At 39.8% G+C, this 13,854-nt stretch overlaps 1 protein-coding gene across 1 annotated transcript in view; it reads right to left on the bottom strand.

Annotated features, from left to right (window-relative positions):
* The window catches only part of LOC126183191 (proto-oncogene tyrosine-protein kinase ROS), a 597,756-nt gene that overhangs the window by 219,839 nt on the left and 364,063 nt on the right, over positions 1-13,854 (bottom strand). The window contains exon 5 of the mRNA XM_049924934.1: positions 4,487-4,713. Coding sequence (XP_049780891.1) covers positions 4,487-4,713 — 227 coding nt within the window. The remainder of the gene's footprint in view (positions 1-4,486; positions 4,714-13,854) is intronic.

Raw genomic sequence — 13,854 nt, forward strand, 5'->3', positions numbered from 1 at the left:
AGAGAGAGGTGACTTTGTCAAACAGCCCCACTAGTAAACTTCCTTTACACATACATGCAGATTATTCCATGTCAAATCACTAATCTCAGAACATTTTCCTGTTTGACCATCAAGGATTCCAATGAAATTTTATGTGCACATTTGCAGATGTCCCCAAACACATTGGTAAAGTTTAACATTCATTGTCATTTGTTGGAATACGTGTATCTTTGTGCAGAGCGAACATGAATTTCTGGCAACTCAGCTGTTATATATTGGGCTTTATTCTGCTGAAAGAAATGAAATTTCACCATCTTGTACAACTTAATGCATTTTCTAAAGAATAATAATGAAAAGAATTTTACAAGTGATATTCAGCCAGAAAATTTTAGGCAAAATCTCCCAAAAATGTTGGCACCCAAAAAAATGTCAAAATTTAGATTCTTATATATCAGGGATTAAAGGTATGATGAACATTAAACTTGGCATGCAGTGACCTAACAATACAAGGTCCTCAAATACAAAGTTTCATTTACATATCACTTTCCTACACCGAATAAATTAAGAGAAAATTTGAAGATTTTATAAAAACATCAACAATGAGGTATGTTCAACCTGATTTTGCAAGAAACTATGTTCTGTAAAACTGTCCAAACTGCACTCATTAGAAAGACCTTGGTTTTAACCACAAAACAAAGTTCATTTGATTAATCAATGCGGACTAACATTGCTAGATAATTTGAGTCTCAGGTAGCACCTGAAGAAGACAGCGAGGCACGCTGTTGAAATATCGTGCGAGAACGACGCGAACATCCGGCTGGATTCCCGAATATCCAAGATGTCAATTTGAATCAAAGTTGAACGCTAAAAGGGCACCCAAAAAAATGTAAACTTCGGATTCAGATACCTTGTAGAGTGAAATAAGCATTAAACTTAATACACAATAGGATGTATTTGACATGTCTTTTACAAAAACCACTTTATTTTACTGCTGCAAAACCAGTCTCATTTTAAATAACATGTTTCGAGCCCACCACCTCTCCCCTGGAACAGTGGGTTTAATTTCTAACATGGGCTAACAATGTTACATAAATTGTGACAAAGTAGCTGGAAAAATTGCACTGTGAATAAAGTTTTAACTTTGGCTTCTTACATCTCCTTGATTAAGTACATGATAAACATGAAATTTTGGAACAACAACTTAGCAGTGTAAGGTTTTCCAATAACATATTATTCACATACTGCTTTCCACACTGCTACAAAATCAGTTCATTTTTTATTTCCATAAAAATTACAAAAATAGATTACTTTTAGGGTGCTTTTGGAAAATTTGTTTTCTATAACTGATTCCAAACTGATCACAACTAGACCATGTTTTCAAGTACCTATACAATCACTTTCTGTTTTTCAATGTATGCTAACAGTACCAGATAATGATGGACAAAGTTTGGGAATGTACCACAGCAACAGGCTACATTGCACCAGCATGTTATCTGCATTTCATTGCATATGGTTTCTGTTTTTAAACTGACAAGTAATATCTCACAATATTGTGGTGTTCCATGGTGACATTGTCACTACCTGTGCAAGAACATTAATTGGCAAACCCATCCCCAAAGTGTCATGCAGTACTAGCAGCAGGTGGGTTTCTTTATTCAGGTTCCAAAGCCTGTGATGTGGTCTTTTAATTTAGGTTCCAAAGGCTTATTAAAAATTATTAGTTTGTTGTTCAAGACACTGCTCAGGGGTTTCTTTGTGAAAATTCACAAGCTACATTACATCCTTTTGTAGGTTATTATGTCAACAAGGGAATGTTGTGAAGTGTTCATTGTTACATTATTTCAGATCACTTACAAAATGATACAGTAACTGTACATGTGTTTATTTGAAAATTGAACGGTTTTTTGTCAACTCAAACAAAGATCACTGAAATATATTATTTCAGTTGCATCTCAGCTGCACAATGTAAAAATTCTAAGAATTTTGTTAATCTGTGTTCCAACAAAACCAGTTTCAGTGTCAATATGGAAGGTAACATTTTTAGTACCAGTCAAAGAAATTTCTGTGTGATAGGATTGGTGGCACAACCAAGCAATTGGCTACTCAACACAAGCCTACAAAGGCCCCATCGAATCAAATATTGACACCAGGAGATCTGTTCAACTTTTGTGGCAAAGCGTACACAGCATCAAATATAAATACATTCCAAAACAAGAAATCTAAGAAATCCAAAATTTTTGAGAAATAAGATGGCAAGAAAGCAGCATGGTTTTCCGTATGAAAGAACATCACCAATTTGTACCACCTGACCTGGGCTCAATTCATATCAGAAAAGTTTCTAATGACAAAATAAATTTTGTTGTCAGCAATAAATTTTGTTGTCAGCAGCCATGCTAAGCCTCAAGTTGACAGGATAGTTACCTGGCTGTTACACTGCCTCTATGTATGATAATGAATAGTGAAATGGCAATATTATTGACATATCAATGGAACAAAATGATACTCTGATAAAATTTACGCATTCTCAGTGCTCAGCTCATTCATTTTATTGGTCCAAAAAACAAGATGCTTGTAGAGTACCAGAACGACAACTCATTTCCACACACTCTTTTCCTCCAATATCATCCTGACCAACTGTATCAATTTCCATATAATGAATGGCAGAAAGTGGTTAAAAAATTTTGAAAAATGTAAACTGCAATGTTAAGAAGCTTAAAATAAAAACCGATATTACTTTTTGCTTGGCACCTATGTGAGATACTCGTACAGATTTGATAATCAGAGATAAGCTACTTAGCAAATGGCTTTGCAGGGCAGGTACCAGAACAAGGCTTTGGAAGCTAAATTAAAAATGTTATAGGCTTGGAAACCTGGATGAAGAAACACATTCGTGTCTGGTATTGTATGACCCCTATGACGAAGGGGTTGTCAGTTCATGTTCTTGAACGGGTCATGACAATGTCATCATGGCCCACTAAAATATAATGAGATATTATCTGCCAATTTAAAAACAGAAACCACATGCACTGAAACACAGACAATGAGATATGAGAAACCAAATTTAAAACTTGAATGAGATTTTCTCTCTGCAGCGGAGTGTACGTTGATATGAAACTTTCCTGGCAGATTAAAACTGTGTGCTGGACCGAGACTCGAACTCGGGACCTTTGCCTTTCCAAGCTTGGGTAGCTCAGCTGGTAGAGCACTTGCCCGCAAAAGGCAAAGATCCCAAGTTCAAGTCTTGGTCCGGAACACGGTTTTAATCTGCCAGGAAAGTTTAAAATTTAAAATTTTATTCGCAGCATCATTTTCCTGGCTGCTTTGACACAATTTATGTAACATTCTTAGCCCATGCTGGAAATTAAGCCCACTGTTCTAGGGGTGTGGGGGAGGAGGGGGGCTTAAAACATGTTGTTTTGAATGAGAATGGTTTTGAAGCATTAATACAAGACAGTATTTGCAAAAAGAAAATGTCAAATATACGTTCTTTTCACCTTTTAACAAAAATCATCTTTTCGACGAATTTGTAGATTACTCGAAAATTATGGGTGAATGAAATTTTATATTCCACATCCTCATGCTACTAAGCCATTTCATATTAAGTTTAATGTTCAGCATGCATTTACTCTATGAGATATAAGAACCCGAAGATCACATTTTCTTCATGGCATGATTTTCACACTAATTTTGATTCAAATTATCTAGCATTGTTAGCCCACATTGGACTATCAAATACACATTGTTTAGCAATTGAAACCATGGTCTTTCAATGAGACCAGTTTTTAGAGTTTTATAGAATGTAGTTTTTTGCAAAATCATATTGAAAATACTGCATTTTTGATGTTTTTACAAAATCTAGTTGGACGTGAATGAAATGAGAGTCAAGAAGCCAAACTTTGACATGTTTTCAGGTTTTTTTGCCTAAAGTTTTCTGGCTGTACATTGCTTGTAAAATTCTTTTCATTATTATTCTTGAGAGAAAACATTAAGTTCTGCAAAACAGCCCAAATTAAATTCTTTCAACAAAGTATTGCCCAAGATATAGCAGCTCAAAGCCGACAGAAATTCATGCTCACTCTATGCAAAGTCATGCATGGAGTCAAACAAATGACTATATCTTGCTATGTATTACTTTGATGAACATTTAACTTTACCAATTTTCATTGGGGATATGTGCAAATGTTCACGTAAAATTTCAATGAAATCTGAGACGGTTGAGCAGGGAGGCATAGGTGAGTTTACATGGAATGATCCACGTGTTCTGTTTTAAATGCCTTCTCAGTCTAGTGAGTAAAGAACTATCCTAATACAGATATTTATATTCTGTCCTGGTTTATTTCATCATCATAGAAATAAGATAAAGAAACTGCAATCAGCAAACTGATACTCTTAAAAATAACACAATATTTCTCAGTTATTTGTTTCCCTTATTTATATATACTGTTATCATGCATTGAAGCTACCAAAGAAAGGAAACATAAAAATTGGAAAATGTTTAGTAGCTCACTCTGTATTTGGTGTACGGTGTGAGGCCTTCTACTGAGATGGTAGAGGGAGAGATCCATGTCTGATTCTGACAGTAGTGCCAGGACTGCAGAGCTGAAGAGCCCTCAATAAACGACTGCACGAAGATACTTGCATTTGGAGGCTGTGGACCATCCCAATCAAGTCGCAGCGATGTTGAAGTTAGTGAGTCTGCCACAAGGGCAGGAGCAGGCAATTGTCCCAAATTCTCTACAAGTTACCACACAAAGAAAGAACATTACAATTTGAATTCAGCATTAAGTATCAATAAATATTTCCAATAATTTTTGATATAATAGAAACCACATAATAACATAAAATGGCATTGCATGTACATCATACTTGAGAAAAATTGGCACTGTTTGAAAACTACACATGCTGACATACTAGTAAAGCTGATGGACATGTTGGATGCCTTGAAAGGCAGAAGACACAGGCAACATCCTCATTTGAGCAAAATGCACATTTGAAAGTGTACATGCATTTATACTCTGCATGCTGCTATGTAATTTATAATATAGAATACTTCATCTTCTTATCACCTAGCCCCTTCCTATATGATATACAGATAGTACCCAATAAATGATAACTATTATATCATTTATGTATAAGGGAATAATATACACTCAGACTTAACTCTGGAGTGTTTTCACTGCCACACTTCATATTAGATATAGTGCTTTTCTTGTACGTTTGCTGAGTGTGCATAAAATGCTGACAAACTGACAGTTAAGTGTGTGGTTTTTTTTTATACTTTGTCAATTTATTTTTTCATTCTGACCTGATAAAAACCCAAGAACTAGTCACACAAGTGCATTTGCAAGCGAATTTCTGCACATCCACAAAACTCTCAGTTGAGCAGTCTCGACCTGCCTTTCCTTCTAATGGATACAATATTTTCCATAGTTGTCAACATTTATTACTGTACATCTGACCTACATGACTGACTACTGATTCATTCCGTATGCAATAGTCAAAGAAATGTAGCGCTTTTGAAGTACTCATGTACAGTAAGTTAAATTTGCTTACAATTAAGTTCATGTTGAGCTCACAGATATTATGCAAAGTGCTAATTTTCTAGTTTTTGGAATATTTTTCACATAATTATACCTCATGGAAAACGACTTTACTGGCTATTGTCACAGATATTCTGACTATTGTCACAGAGAACTGGCAACAGTTGAAGATCATTTACATGCTGTACACTATAAAGAATCTACTCAAGTCCCATGAAAGGCAAATGTAGATCTCAAATCCAAAATGACATTTTCCTGTCAGATTTACACACTAAGTTATGTTATTCAAAAATGTATCAATCCAAACATAATCATGTGGTCAAATACTCCTTATGTATTATACCTGTTCATTGACCATGCTTAGGTAAATCAAAAGTTTTATGTGAGTCAGAAATACAGCATCTATTCAAACACTGATCTCCTGAGTCTTTTAGCTATCTTAGATTAAGAAATTACACTGTAGAGGCAAAGAAACTGGTACACCTACCTAACATCGTGTAGGGCCCCACGAGCACGCACAAATGCCGCAACACAATGTGGCATTAACTTGACTAATTTCTGAAGTAGTGCTGGAGGGAACTGACACCATGAATCCTGCAGGACTGTACATAAATCTGTAAGAGTACGATGGGGTAGACATCTCTTCTGAACAGCATGTTGCAAGGCATCCCAAATATGCTCAATAACGTTCATGTCTGGGGAGTTTGGTGGCCAGCGGAAGTGTTTAAACTCAGAAGAGTGTAGCTGGTGCCACTCTGTAGCAATTCTGGATGAGTGAGGTGTTGCATTGTCCTGCTGGAAGTCCGTCGGTATCCACAATGGACATGAATTGATGCAGGTGATCAGACAGAATGCTTACGTACGTATCACCTGTCAGAGTCATATCCAGACATATCAGGGGTCCCATATCACTCCAATTGTACACACGCCCCATACCATTTAGAGGCTCCACCAGATTGAACAGTCCCCTGCTGACATGCAGGGTCCATGGATGCATGAGGTCTCCATACCTGCTCCATCCACTCAATATAATTTGAAACAAGACTCGTCCAATGAGGCAACATGTTTCTAGTCATCAACAGTACAATGTCAGTGTTGACGGGCCCAGGCAAGACCTAAAGCTTTGTGTTCTGCGGTGATCATGGGTACATGAATGGGGCTTCTGCTCCGAAAGCCCATATTGATGATGTTTCATTGAATGGTTCACATGCTGATACTTGTTGATGGCCCAGTGTTGAAATCTACAGCAATTTGTGGAAAGGTTGCACTTCTGACATGTTAAACAAGTCTCTTCAGTCATCATTGCATTGTTCTTGCAGGATCTTTTTCCGGCTTCAGCGATGTTGGAGATTTGCTGTTTGATTGAATTCCTGATATTCATGGTACACTTGTGAAATGGTCATAAGGGAAAATCCCCAATTCATCGCTACCTTGGAAATGCTGTGTCCCATCGCTTGTGTGCCGACTATAACACCATGTTCAGACTCACTTAAATCTTGATAATCTGCCATTGTAGCAACAGTAATCAATCTGACAACTGCACCAGACACTTGTTGGTATTTCTATACCATGGATTTAAGAATTGGATACCATCAGATGGAGCTGGTTCCACAAGACTGAGCAAAGAAAGATTTTTCGTTATCCTGAGGCCTTTATCAGTATAGGAGAATGCCTTTTGAGCTGAAGAATGCCCCTGTGATGTTTGAGCATTTGTCGTACAGAATACTGAGGGAGTCGTAGCCTTGGCTATATCTAATTTACCTGGATGATATAATAGTGTTCTTAAGAGACGTGGAGGAACATACAGAATGATTGAGAGAGATATTTAAGAGGTTTTGGGCTGCACATCTGATGTTGAGTATGGATAAGGGTCCTTCTGTGTTGGAGGAAGCAGGCTACTTAGAACACGTGATTAGTAAAGAAGGGGTCAGAATGAGTCCACGACTGGTGGAGGCAGTACGAGACTTTATCTTGTCAAAGATGAGTAAAAACCTACAATCATTCTTGGGACTCTCAAACTACTATAGCAAACTTTTATCTTGTCAAAGATGGGTAAAACCCTACAATCATGCTTGGGACTCTCAAACTACTATAGCAAACTTATAAGAGGGTTTGCTGATATAACATGACCACTTACACAACTGCTGAAAAATGGTGCAAAGTTTGTATGGACAGAGGAATTTCAGGATGTGTTTGAGGAACTTCAGAGGAATTCCATGATGCATTTGCGGAACTCAATCTTGCAATGCATACAATCACACTTTAGGGTCCTAGGTGAAGAGTTTAATGGTGAGCAACACCCTTTGACTTTTGCATCAAGACATCTTAGTACAGCCATGAAAACTATTTGGTCGCAGAGAAGGAAATGCTTAGTCTCATATACGGAATGATGTGTTTTTGATGTTACTTTTATGAGAAGAACTTTAAAGTAGTGACCGATCATGTTGTCCTAAAATGGTTGTTAGGGTTGTAAAACCTGTCCAGCAGATTAACAAGGTAGGCATTGAGACTCAGTGAGTTTGACTACAGAGTGCTTCACAAGCTAGGAAAGAAACATGGAAATGTAGATGCACTATGCAAGAACGTAGCAGTAGTGCAAGCACTGGGTCATGACCTTGTTGAATGGTGAGCAGGGCAGAGTGCTGACAGTGACTGCAAGCTGTACAAGATGTAACCACAGTTCAAAATGTGTAACAGTCTGTTGTGTAAGGTAATTATGGTAGGATCGCAGGTGGTGGTGCCGGCTAAGTTAAAGGGACAGTATGTATGTAATTGTGTGCAGTGTGCACAGCATGCTGATTTGAGTCACAAATGAGTACCATTCCAGAGAATGCCAGAAGTGTCAAAGCAGTCTCAATCAAATGATTGGGGGGGGGGGGGGGGGCATGTTAGGACCATTTAACTCAACTCCAGTGCAGAATCTTTTTGTGCTGATGTTAACAGATCACTTCTCTCACTATGCAGAGATGATTCTTATGCCGAACCAACAAGCAGTTGCAGTGACACAAGCCATGGTCAATAGGTGGAAACAAAAGTTTGGGGTACCAGAGATGATGATTACAGATCAAACTTCACATCAGATATGATGAAGGTATTATGTAACTTGTTACACATGAAGAAATTAAGAACTAGTCCACTCCACCTAGAGTCAAATAGTTGGATACAATAGGTGTACAGAACAATTGGAAGGATGTTAAATTACTATGTGAACTCATTCCATAATAATTAGGATATATATCTTTCATTAGTCATTGCTGCAGAAGTTTAAAGATCCACATCAGTACAGGGTTGTCTCCAAACATGGTGGTATATGGAGGGAAAGTGCTGTCACCATTTGATATGATTAAGGTGAAATAAGGCAAGGATGGAGAATCGATCTGTGGATTCAGAAGAATAGGGAGAGAGGTGTGGAAGCAAGTAATGCAAACAGAAAGGCACTAGAGAAACAGGAGGATGTTGTGAAATGGAAAGGGAGCTTATTGCATTCTACAGTAGGGCAGTGGGGGATGTTATTGAGCCCTAACACACTGAAGGTTGAGACAAAGCAATCTGTCAAAAGGTACCGTGGACTCTCCCAAGTGATAAAAACTACGTCAGCAGTCAACATAAGGCTACAGTTGCCAACAAAGTTGACCTGTGACAGTTCCGAGGTGCTGTGGAGTTGATCCTCTGGGTAGTCTCTGCAGAGCCAGAGAAAGAGGCAAAAAGAAAGAAGCAGAAGAGTACATGTGAAAGCATAGTCAAACCTGTTCAAGAAGCAACATATGCAATAAAAGGAAATAGCAGTTTCTTTCTTTATTTTTATTTTAGTTTGTGTGTGTGTGTGTGTGTGTGTGTGTGTGTGTAGGTGACTCAATACACCATCTTCAGGCCTTAACTGACGCTGAGGGGGTGAACTCCAGTCGCATACACAATCCTATCAGTGGCCCACATCTATGAACTGGTTTCTGTAGGCTACTGTAACAGCAATCTTGTGTCTGCAACCGTCAGCTGCCAACTGACGTTTCTCCAGTCAGTCAGTAGTTGATGGATGCAGACACAAGATCTCTGTTACAGCACTCTATGGAAACCAGTTCATAGATGTTGGCCACTGCCAGGATTATGCATATGATTGGAGTTCACCCCCTCAGCATCAGTTAAGGCCTGAAGATGTTGTACTGACTCACTAAAACTGGTAGCTATATAATAAATAACATCAAAATGATGGCTGCAGGTGTTCCATTTTATTACGTAGGAGTATGGCCGAAGTCCCTCAAATGTCTAATCAGAAGGATGAACATACAAGAATATGTTATGTGTTAGAATAAGGGTTTATTTAGTTTTATTTTTATGTCAAGTACAGAATAGTCACAGCAGATTTACGAGGCGTGAGGCAAAATGGTGACAGTCCCTGTCCTCGGGTTGGTGTACAGTGAGGGCGAGGATGGCAAAAATGCTAGTTGTGATGGTACTGTACCTCTTCACCTGGAGCAGAGTAGGAGTGCTGCAGAACCAACATCTGGAAAGAGCAGTTCTGTTCACCAGTCAATAAGATGTGTTGATTACTAGCCACCAGGGGATGCAAGGTCTAGTTTTTAATGCACAGGAATTATGGAATGAAGTGAGAAGGCTGGAGGAGGTGTTTTCTGGTTTTTGATGGGTGGTCAATGTGACAGTATGCAACATAACAGGGCAAACTTTCCATCCACTAGCCATGGTGATATGAGATACTTGAACATAACATAGTCGCGGCTATACTGGTCAAATAAACCACTACAGATAATCCCAAAGAAGAAGAAACTAACCTTCATGAACCATACACTGAAACCAAACCGGATTCGTTGTTCCTTGAACCGGCTAATAGCTGCACAAGAGGGGTGAATTTCAACAGAACAGTTGATGCAGCATGTTAAACAATGTTGGGATGGGCAACAATGAGTAACTGTGACCTGGAGCATCTTAATACCTAGCACTGTAGTGGCTCTAACTCTGTTCTGCACAGCCTTCATCTATTTGAAGTGGAAAGCCACCCAGGAAACCGATCCATCAGTAAAACAAATTCTGGTAGGCTGGATCCCTAGAGCACAAAAGTGAATGAATGAGGAATATTGTAGTGTAAATGTCAGAGGTAAATGTGTTTCTTAGTTTTTAAGAGAGTATGAGGTCACATAATGAGCCATTAACATTTGAAAAGAGAACTGCCAAGGGAACATGACTGACAGAGCGTGAGCAGTATAAAAGCGTAATGCATCTTCCAGAGGAACTAATGAACTGTTAAGTGGGTAGTCATGAGCAACTAAGTAGTGTAAGAAGAACTATGGCAAATAAGGTTTGTGAGTTAAATTCAGACTCTGAGCTGTGTAAAATTAGCTGCCAGATATTTGTGTAACTGAAAATTAGGAGTGACATTTGATTTACTGTGTAGACCTATCTTAATGGAAATCTGAGGGGCCGGGTGTAGTGCCATGCCACTACTATTTTGAGGGCACAGTCTCTGAGAAGGTGCAATGGAATACTGCATTAGCCACCTGTAGCTGCTAGGCTCATTTTTTGTAATGTGCCAGCACATCAGTAATGCATGGCAGAGGCAAGAGGATTCCTCCACCATCAGGGTTTCAGTGGTGTTGCCACGTACATGACAAGAAATGGTGCATCGGCAAAACAGGTAAGCTGCTATCTGGAATAAGCAGCCGTTGATTTTGTAACAAAGTCATTGGCAGCCCCGCAGTTTACTAGGACAAAGGGGCTCTGTCAAACGAGGAGGCGACATGGAGCCACCATCAGCAGCCACGGGTTCAAGTCTCCATTGTAGTACCAGCTTCCTGCACTAAGTCCATCCTCTGGACTTGGTGCCAAAGCGTGGTGATTCTTCCCAGCTCACACCAGCATCAGCCGGCATCCTGCCCAGGAGGAGCGGGTTACACACCGGGCACAGCAGCTCCCTTCCGACAATATGGTGGGCATGTCACCTCACTGCACGCTTCAGCTGCTCATGTGCAAACATTCACTGTGGAGTTGGCTTCTTCTGCAAGATTCCTGTATGTCTCAAAGTGCCACTGGCATTGGGTCTGTGGCTCGTGGAAGAGGGGCATGTGCTTGAGTGCAGGCATCGGAACTCAATGCAGGAGCACGTTTCAGCTAGCTGGCTCATCACTAGCAGCCACCTGGCCGGCTGCCAGCCCTCATTACTTGGGACAATGGCGGTGTTGTCTACCCATTTTGGCACAGTGCTGATGCACAAATAGAAAATGAATTATTTATTTTGATAGCTGCTTATCTCTGGGACGTCATCACCCCGCCACCCAGCTGTTCAACCTTCTGACAATGTTGCCATGCCACCATCCCGAGGATCAGCTATAATACCTTCACAATGGTCAAAATGCCCGTAATACTCAATCAACAAAACATATGTGTATCATTGCTAACATACAACAAACACTGCTAGAAAAACAAACATGGGGCAAAACTGAGCAGTACTGAACACAAGCCTGAGGGCAAAGAGTAAAGTGGGCATTTACAACAAGTACTGTGGGTTGATGGAACAAGTTTGTTTACACAGAAGACACAGAGTGCATACTGTTAATATTTTCACTGCTGCACTGATATTTTCAGTGCACTATAGACAGAGTCACATCAATTTGACCACTACCTATGTTCCACATCAATGTGCAATAACCACTCACAGATGGCAGGTGGCAGCACTGGTAATGGAGGGTATATAAAGTGCATCGAGTGCATGCAGAAAACAGAGCAGTCATTGTTGTAACATGGAAATGGAGTGATCCAAAACAGCTAAGTCTTTAAACTGTTCACATGCCACTGTGATTAAAGTACACCAAGCATGGCAAAATGGCACCATCCAAAACCGGCGCGTAGGCAGGTTTCATGGGCCACAGGCCATGAATGACAGGGGTGAACGAGGCTTGCAGAGATGTGTACAGGCAAACAGACGTGCAACGGTTGAACAACTGATGCCCAGATGAACCAAGGGGCTTCTAACGTCTCTTGTCAACGGCCATTCAGCAATCATTGCTGCAAATGGGCCTCCACAGCAGGCACCTGGTTCACACACCCATGCTGCCCACTGTTCTTTGGCAATGAGGGCTACAATTTGCATGGCAATGCAGCAACTGGACATCCACTGAATGGTAACAGGTGGCCTTTCAGATGAATCACATTTTATGCTCCATCAGACAGAGGGCCATTGGCATCTGTGATGTGAAAAGTCTGAAACCAAAAACACTGCATGTGTTATGGTCTAGGGGATGAATTCCCTGGGTCACCTCATCATTCTGGAAGGCACAATGGATCAACACAATTGTGCATCTATCCTTGGGGACCATGTCCAACCATACACGCAGTTTGCTTGTCTTCAGCACAATGGCATCTACCAGCAGGACAATGCAACATGTCACACAGCTCATAGTGTATGTGTGTTGTTTGATGAGCACCAGAATGAGTTTACCATACTCCCCTGGCCATCACACTTGCCGAATTTAAACCCAATTGAGTATCTGTGGGATCACCTCTATCAGGCTGCACACATCAGGGATCCTCGACCAAGAAACATAGCACAGGCTGGCCATGGCACTGGAATTGGCGTAGCTTCACATCCCTGTCAGTACCTTCCAGAACCTCACTGGTTCTCTTCCCGCATATCTAGTGGTTGTTCAGGCTTTTGACAGGTGGTCACACTAATGTGACTGGACAGTGTAGATAAAAAAATGGGGTAAGAAAAAAATGCAGTTACTGTGTAACAAGCAACTGCAGACCATGGGTCTGTTATTATCAGTTACTCAGAAAATATACCTGAAAACATCCGAAATTTTGTCAGTAGGGCTTGGGTTCAACCTATGTAATTTAGATTACACTTATATCTTATTAGATCTTAAGTTAATGTATTTTTTGCAGTTCTTAACCATGGTATATTTCTATCCAGCTGACCAGCTCAACAATTCATGAACTGAGTGAATCAAGGGACAGATATACCAAACTTATTTAACGGCAGTACAACACAGAAGCTGTCCAGGCAGACACTTGGACTTTAATAAGAGCATTGATTGGTTTATAAATAAAAGAAATACAGATTTTGATCACTGAATGCTTCCCCTTCCCATTTTAAACACTATGTGTGCATTCTATGCCAGTTTTTTTCAGTTGTTCTCCCTAATTTCTTATATCTAGCACCTGTGCAGTACATGCTGTTTTGGATTAGATTGGTTTATTTTGGCAGATTTTATTCACTTATATTTTCAGTGTCTTTTTTCAACAGGGTGTTTTTAAAAAGTGTCTCATATTCTTACAGGAGATAGTAGTGATCAAAAGTAGGAAACAAATCCACAAAACATATGTCTGG

This window comes from Schistocerca cancellata, chromosome 4 (genome assembly GCF_023864275.1).
Source record: "Schistocerca cancellata isolate TAMUIC-IGC-003103 chromosome 4, iqSchCanc2.1, whole genome shotgun sequence".
Lineage (NCBI taxonomy): Eukaryota > Metazoa > Arthropoda > Insecta > Orthoptera > Acrididae > Schistocerca > Schistocerca cancellata.